The sequence below is a fragment of the Haliaeetus leucocephalus genome, unplaced genomic scaffold (genome assembly GCF_000737465.1).
Source record: "Haliaeetus leucocephalus isolate CR32 unplaced genomic scaffold, Haliaeetus_leucocephalus-4.0 Scaffold373, whole genome shotgun sequence".
NCBI classification, from domain to species: domain Eukaryota; kingdom Metazoa; phylum Chordata; class Aves; order Accipitriformes; family Accipitridae; genus Haliaeetus; species Haliaeetus leucocephalus.
The window spans coordinates 2,317,186-2,325,629 of record NW_010972809.1 but is presented as its reverse complement, the minus strand read 5'-3'; the positions used below and the strand labels follow the sequence as shown (position 1 = coordinate 2,325,629).

General features: G+C 34.8%; 1 protein-coding gene across 1 annotated transcript in view; it reads left to right on the top strand.

Annotated features, from left to right (window-relative positions):
- Window positions 1–8,187, top strand: part of MCUR1 (mitochondrial calcium uniporter regulator 1) — a 17,663-nt gene extending 9,476 nt beyond the window's left edge. Inside the window, exons 7-10 of the mRNA XM_010573306.1 lie at window positions 1,873–1,944; window positions 5,443–5,496; window positions 6,607–6,721; window positions 8,052–8,187. Of these exons, the coding sequence (XP_010571608.1) occupies window positions 1,873–1,944; window positions 5,443–5,496; window positions 6,607–6,721; window positions 8,052–8,107 (297 nt within the window). The 3' untranslated portion in view covers window positions 8,108–8,187. The remainder of the gene's footprint in view (window positions 1–1,872; window positions 1,945–5,442; window positions 5,497–6,606; window positions 6,722–8,051) is intronic.
- The last annotated feature ends 257 nt before the right edge of the window (window positions 8,188–8,444 follow it).

Genomic DNA, 8,444 nt, shown 5'->3' with positions numbered 1-8,444 from the left:
ATCTTGTTATGGTGGTTGGGGGGGGGGGGGGGGGGTATGTTGTTTTTTTCTCTGAAGACTTACCTGTTAGCTGTCGAGAATTTAAATAGCTTTTAAATGGCTGCTTTAGGCCGCTAAGTTTGGGACCATTATGTTTGGTCCCATTTGTTTGGGAGCAAATGACCATTGCAAGAAAACAGACTCTGTAGAAGACTTACTCTGTTAATTATCATAGTGATTCTTATTCTTACCAGGTTTAAGCATCACTGCTGTGTTTCTGTTCTTTATGGTTTGCCTGTCTTGAATAGTGCTCCAAACACCCTTTTACTGGCAAAAAAAAAAGATTGTCTTAAAATCTATTATTTCAATGGGTGTATAGTTGTAAGCAGCCTTTACACAGAAACAAACATTCTTGCAAGAGTGATTAAGATTGGAAACTGGGAAACATTAACTGTTTTTAGGGAGTATGGACATCTGACTTGAGAACTGCTGTTTCCTGCTGAGATGTCCTTCTTAGCTGGAAGGATGGAGCACTTTTTGTTCCCTAGGAACTGTCAGACTATTGGACTTGTTGAGCTACCTGACAATGTGGTCAAACCCAGCCTGGTGCCTCCTTGCTGTTTTGTTCCTATTATCTTTGATTTCTTTTTGCACTGTCATCTCCAAAAGGAGAACATAAATTTCTCAAGGCTAATCCTGCATGTTTCATACTGTGTTATGAAGTGCTTAATGCATCTGGGTTTTCAGAATACCATTTTTAAATACATTGGTCATTTAATTTTTGAATTGTAACTTATTTTATGGTTTTAGTTGCATATAAATAAGATAGCGTAATCCACTGATAGAGCATCAAGGATCTGAGTCATATTTTCTTAAAAGCTAGATGTCTTTAAATTTTACTTTTAAATGTAATTCTCACAAGGGCAAGTTATTTTATGTTTGCTCATACTTGTTCCTCTAAAAGGCAAAAAGACACAATGTTGTAAAAGTTTAAGAAAAAATTATTTCTAATTTTTGATTGATTAAACTGTAATATATCACATTGTAATGACATCTAATTATAAACCAGTTAAAGGTCAAAAATTCAGACATAGAAATTGAGTCTCATTATTGTTCATATTAATTTAATGAACTCTTGACTAGTTGACATTGGCCTACTTGAGAGATGCTTATTTGGTTTTAATAGTAGAATCTCCCAGAACATCAGCAATCTTTTGCTTCTCCCACACATTCATCTGATCAGCAGTTTGCCGCATGACAAACTATCAGCTGGCTGGAATTCCTGCCAGGAGGTTGCATTAAAATGGCAGCTGTCACTGAGAAAAGCAGGAATCACTTACAGCTTTTGATGAAGTAAAATGCAAGTGTACAACTTAGGGTAGTTTTTAAAAGTTAGATGTTTAAAAATATACATTTCCTGACTCTCTAGCTTTTTCTGAAGGCCCTAGATGTAATCTTTAGAAACATATTTTCTTTTATATTGGAAGGTTAGAAACTGCTTTTAAAGTTGTTTTGAGCATCAAGGTTGCTCCATGGAGGAAGTCCAACTTATAGGTGTACCTAGGCATGGATTTCTAGAAATCAGAGTTATGAGTTATGAAACATTCCTGGCACTTAAAAAAGGATGTGCTCTCAATTAAGTGCAGTTCTCAGTGTTCTGGTTTTAAAAGTAATTGTCAGTTTTTAATTCCGAAATCCAGTTCGTACTATAGAACATGAGTATTTCCCAGGGGAAGAATAGGAATACTTGTACTTTTGAAAATTATGTACTTTAATTGGAGAAAAGCTTGATTCCTGAAATATGTAAAGAAAGGCACAATATATTTGTCTAATTCTTTCTGCTTATGATTAAATAAAGTCTTGGTTTCTGCTTTATCAATTTTTTCCCATTAGGATGAAATTACCAAAGTTCGTGCAGATAACAAATTAAACCTAAACCTAGAGAAGAGCAGAGTAAAAGAATTGGTAAGTTTTGGTTACTTTCTTCTAGAAACACCTCAACACTGAGTAATCTCCAAATTTGGGTAAAAGCATCTTACCCAAAGAGCATTTTCATACTAATCTATAGTATCATTCACCTTCAAAGTATTAATTCAAGTCACTCATCCTTATGCTGCTATAGTACAAGGTGTCATATTTGGTTTTTATGTTTTTCTATTTTGATATTAATATCAGGATTAACACATTACACTTAAATATATTAGATATTTAATCTAAATATGCTGACTAGCTGCCTAGAGGTTTTCTATGTTATTAGTACATCTCTTTCTCTATTTTCACACTTAATTAAGTTTACACATTTCATTAACTTTATCATCACTGGAGATGTTTCATTTCCCTATAGCTAGAGAATTTATAGCATAGGTAGTTTGTCAGGAAACACCTATTGTGAAAGTACTTGTAATTTATTTTTTTTAATTGTAACTGGTACTGGTTCAGATTGTTTTGAACGTTTGAAATATCTGGTAGGACTGAACTGATGTGATCTTAAATTAGAATAACGTAGATGAAGAATTAGAAGATTAACAAGTTTTTGCATTATATGTAGCACTCTAAATAGAATTCTGTTCCCATAGATATTTTTTTTAATAGCTTTTAGGACCTCAGAGAAATTGCATCTTCTAAATTGAAAGATCTTTTAATGACATTTTTCTATTATTCCTTATCAGTCCTTTTTCACAGGTGTATAATGAAGATGTAGTATTTATCTCCAATTTAGGCAATAAGAAGGGTTCAAGTTGATATCATACATCTTCTGTGTGTGCCCCTTGAAGTTTTTCACATGCTTAGTTTAGGTAACAGCTGTGTCAGTGATTTAGTATAATGACTAACAGTCTGTTATCCCGTGGTAGATGCTTGCATAAAGTACAACTTGAGCAGGTAGAATTCTTGTTTAAAGGTTGATACTTCATGCTAATTTTTAAAAAAAAAAATCATATGAAATGTATTATCTGTGTAGATGATAAGCTTTGCAAAGCTTCAGGCTTACAAAACCTGTTTAAAACCACTTCACCAGTGATAAATTAGGCACTAGTGGTTTTTTGTGTATTTATGTAGGATCCTGGAATCTGGACTCTGTTGTGCAGAACACTACATTGTTTTGACTGCCTCCCAGGAAAAGCAAACTGTGCATGTCAACTTTCTCTTAAGAAAGTTGATCAACTTTGTAGTCTGTTGTGCAACTATAATGTCATTGTTTCTGTGAAAACTGCTCTTCTGCTCCCCACCCCCCCGCCCCTCTTCAATTGCCAGCTCTGCCATGCATGAACAGAAAAGGAAAAAGGCAGATGAATGGGGAGCAGGTTCTAGCATATATGCTGAGTTAGGGGAGAGACGTAATCCGGTATTTCCTGTAGCAGACAGATCATCATTATCATATTTACTTCAATTGTAATGTGACTTAGGACTCAATATCTAGCTTTCTGAGAGTAAAACTCAGGATAATTGAAGGTTACTGTGCATTCTTAGTAAGTTACTATTCAGAAGAGAAATGTCCTAAGTTTAAATTGATTCAACTTGAAGCACTAAGTAAAATGTTTTTGTCTTTCAGTTTTGCTTGGAATAAGAACTGAAGGACGATTTCTTAATTTGTCAACACCGATGTGGGCAGTCATTAATGTTTCAAACTCTAAATGCTTTATCTTTTCGTTAGTTCATTCCACTTTACATTTCTTAGAGTCCTAAATTGCTTAATGCACATCTGTTTATGCTGTGAATTATATGTGCAGTGATACAGATGTGATTTAAAAACTTGAAGTACAGTACAATATTCCATATATATTCATGTGTTCATGCATCACAGTGCCTCTAAGCTTGCTGTTAAAAATATCAAGGTGCATCTGAGAACTGAATTTTCTCTGCACTGTGAAAAACATGGACTCAAGGGGAAATCTCCCTGTTGAATTTCAGGGGGGAAGTTTAACGTTGTCTTTCCAACTTTTTTTATGCACTGGTGTTATTACAGATGTGTGGTGATGCCTTGCAGTAAAAGGGTATATTTCACTGTCTTAAACCCAAGTTTAAAATTCTTGGGTCTGACCTAAATTTCTAGCCACAGAGCAAAACTTCAACAAACACAAACATCAAGAAAGAAGCCTGTAGAATATAAATTGGTCAGAAAATGTGTATTTGGCTAACAGCATCTATTTAAAGTAAAACAGGCGAGCTATTTCAACCCATAATATTGTTTATTTTAAATGTCATGGGTTTTGGTAGTGATGATCAGTTTATTAATGTGAGGTCCTATTCTTATGTGAAATTTCACCTCAAACTTAATTTTAATTAGGTTCTTTTATAAATATTCTGCCATCTTACCACTTTCAAAACCATATATTTATATAAAATGTCTGAATTTCTGTGTTTATCTTTCTCCTCATTTTGCAGAATCCAGTGACTGTTTCATTAATTGCAGACATGCTGTTACTTGTCTCTTTTATGTCATTTTCTACATTTGTAGCAGACTGCTATCTCTTAACTTCATCTTAACTTCAGTCAAAAGTCCAAATAGAGCTCTAGATCTGTAAGGAGCATTTTTCAATGCTGAAGCATTTATGTAGATTAATCTGAGTTTAATATTAAAGTGGAATAAGCTTCCAGAGTGGAGGAAAAATAAAGCGACTTTCCACATGGGAATGTCAACAGATGAGGTTATTGCCGTTTAACTGAGGATTCTGAGATGGGTGCCTGATGACCTTAATACTCTGCACTATAGACTGGTAGTTTAGCAGCTGTCCATGAATAATTTAATTGCCCCAGTAGTGGGACAGGAACCATTATCAATGTCAAGGTAAATCGTGCCTGTTCATGAGTCATAAGGGTGACCTGCCTTAAAGGTGTGCCTCTTCAATTTCGATTTAACTTTCCTTGAACCCAAATAGCTATAATTTAAAAATAAGCCACAGCTTCTGATGTTCCACAAATGAATGGCTTAATGTGAGATACAAAGGTCCTATATTTAACAAATATATCATGAAATGATGGTCAGAACAATACAAATGGTGAGTGCATGCAGTGCTGGCTAAACATTTCTTTGGTAGCTGAGTTTGATATGATGTTTAAAAATTGTACTCCCCTTTCTGAAGAAAGTAGATGGTTCAGTCTTAATTGTGCTTGTATGCTCAATGGATTAGTTAACTGTTCCAGAGTTACTGTTTAGAAATGCAAATCTGCCAACCTTTCTTCCAGCTGCTTATTAATATATACAGTTTTTGCAGAAGGTGAGTGTCTGATGGACTTGTTACACTTAACAGTTCAGAGGTGTGGATGAACACCTGTCTAAACTGTGCTTTTCCACAGGACAGCAATTACCTACAACGCTGTCTTCCAAGTGTTGTCAGACAATAATCTTGTCCATATTCAGTGTTCTACAGAATTTGGAAACAAAGGAATATGCTTTTAAGTGTGGGGGGAAAAGGTTAATGACAATATGTTTATCTTTTTTCTTTTTTTTTTCCCTCCCTCTAGTACTCACTTAATGAAAGAAAACTACTTGAAATGAGGACAGAAATAGTGGAATTGGTAAGAATGGTAGCTGATTATTACACAGCAAATCTTTTTGTACTTGTGTTATAGACCCAGTATTCTTTTTAGAGTTGTTCATGTCTTTAGGCACTTTAATGTACAAAATGTCATTGTACTTCATTGTTTCCCTGTGTATTTTCATATTGGTACAAGTAACTGAAGTGTCTACAGAATAAGAAGGCTTTCATGTATATTATTAGACCCTCTGCATGTATATATAAACTGTCCAGTGGTCACTTTGATTTGAAACTTCATGCATGCAGTATTTTCTCTAGATGGAATTCTACTCTTAATGTTAGTTTGTGAAATCAGTTTTTTTCCCCTGTGTTCAGTGAGACTGAAACACGCTGCTAGACTGATTTGGCTTCATTTTAGAGGAGGTTTTTACCAAGCACTTCCTCTTCCTTTGTTTCCTTTCTGTAGTATAGGGAATTATTCCTAGGAAGGTGTCTAGCAGTAAATCATTAACTGATTCACAATGTTTCAGTAGTGCTGATTTGACAATATCAGCAGCTCAGCAGCTGTTCTCAGTTTACAAGTTTGATCTTTCAGTCTTTTCTGAGTAATAATTCTGTCCCATTTTCTTACAGAAGTCGTGTCTTCTGTCATAATCAGATTCTGAATTTGTCTGTAGCTGGTTTTGTGGTAGAATTCATTACAAGGTGAAGACGTGCTCTTTTTTTACATCAGAAGACCAATTCTCACTTTCTCTAATGATCCATAAATCTTTATGCTCCGGTATGTTTTTGTCACAAAAGGCTCTTAGACCTCTCAATAGCTCTTATAATTGAGTAGTGACTTTAATATCAGTGGGCCAAACAACAGATTGATGTTAATATTTAGGCTGCTAGATTGAGATAAGAAGGCATCTAGTTCTGCCACTTTCTAGATTACATGTTAAGGAACATGTAATCATTTAAATTTCCCGAGTTCACCAAATTATTCAATTCCTTGGATATAATCAGCTAGGAAGGAACTTGTTCTCTTTGAATGCAAATTAACATACATTTAAGGAAGAACCAAAAATACAGCTTGAAGGGATGGGTAAAATTACTAAATAAACTAGAAACTGTTCAAATTGCATCATTTTGTTGCTTTGCTTTTTAGCATGCACAACAAGATCGAGCTTTGACCCAAACAGACCGAAAAATAGACACAGAAGTTGCAGACCTGAAAACAATGCTTGAATCGCACAAACTTGATAATATTAAGTACTTAGCAGGTAAGCAATCTGATGGTTGTCTCTCATGGTGAAACTGTTAAACATTGTTAAATGTTTGGCAAACTCTCAAATGGCTGTATTCATAAAGGCCCTGATTAAAAAAAAAAAAATACTTGAAATAGTCTCAGTCAAGATTAGCAGCCTTATTTGTATACTTAACCCAGACAAAGTTTCCTGTGATCCGCAACTTTATTTTGCATGGGCTGTGGCTCTCTGACTTTTTGATTTTTTTTTTTCCCCCTGCTTTATACTGTAATAATAATGTATATGAGAAATCTAAAAGACTGCCTGTTGACAAGGGCCAAAAAGTTCTTCTGTGCCTGACTTAATTTACAAAAGCAGCCTGCTGCATGCACTTCTAGGATTTCTTCATCTGTCCAATGGAGATCTGTATGCAAAATAGAACATTTCAGCTTTTCTGACTGTTCAGTGCCACGTATTCTTTAAACTTTCATTTTTCAGGCACGTGCATTAGAAAAATACTGTGTGTGTGTGCGCCAACATTATTGCCCTAGGTAACTGTAATATTTTGACACTTTGCTACTGAGTGTGCAGTGCTATTAAATGAGCAGGTTTGCAGTAGAAAATTATTCTTATGATACAGATTTTCTGATTATTCTTTTACAATGGATTTTGTCACAAGTACAATCACTTACATCTATTCATAGTACTGTACTTCAGGCATATCCGTTAGAGAGAACCATTACTGGAAAATGAAAGGCACTTTATTAAAATGAGAGGAAATTCTTTTCCCCACCATCCCTATGTTGAACTCTGCAAAAATATGTTGAACTCTGCATGAAAAAAAAAAATAAATAAAAATCATTTGCATTGTGTTTGATGTTCTCCTGTTGCAAACAGTGGCAAAAAACTTTTGTGTGTATATCTAGTAAACCAAAAGTTGATTTCATTTAAATAGGAATTTTAAAAATTGCGAACTGGTAAGGCTTGTTAAAGATAGCTTTCATTTGTTTGAATGCTTGACTGTGATTTAATAATCCTGTTACTCATTTCCTCACTTTACAACTGTAACTTGCCATATTGATCTTTTTTGGAGTGGTAAGCACCTAAGGGTTTCTTTCGGCCTTTTGATAGTTTTCCAGCCCGGTTTTCCTGCATTCTTTTTCCTTCCTTCTTATTTGTCATTTTTGTGCGCCTCCACCTTGACATTGTTTATGTAAATCAAAAACCTTATTTTCTTACATGGAGAAGGGGTGGTGGTTACACTTTTAGTATTGTAGTAAGATGCATACATAGCTGTCTGAAGAAGTGTTCCAAGAGCTAATGATTTAATGTCTCTGTTTTCCTCCCCATTTTTATTTTCTTTCAGGTTCAGTATTTACATGCCTTACTGTAGCATTGGGATTTTATCGTTTATGGATATAATAAAACGTCAATTTAAAGGGACTTCTACTGTCTTGTTTTCTGAAAAAAAAAAAAAAGAAGTTTTATCTTTGCCTGGATTTTAACCAAGTCTTGACTGGTTTATTTATTTTTTTTTTGTAAAGCAGACTGTATTGAGAATGTAACCAAAGATGTGCCTAGAAACAAACTGTACACATATAGTGCATATTTTGAAACTTACCTACGATGAAAGCATGGTATGCGCTTTTCTGCCATTTCCCTCCATTCTGAACTGCAATACACCTTGCTGCTACAATGCATCATGTAAGTGAAGACTGGCATTCGTACCAATGGCATGGGGCTGCGTGCTATAGAGAAG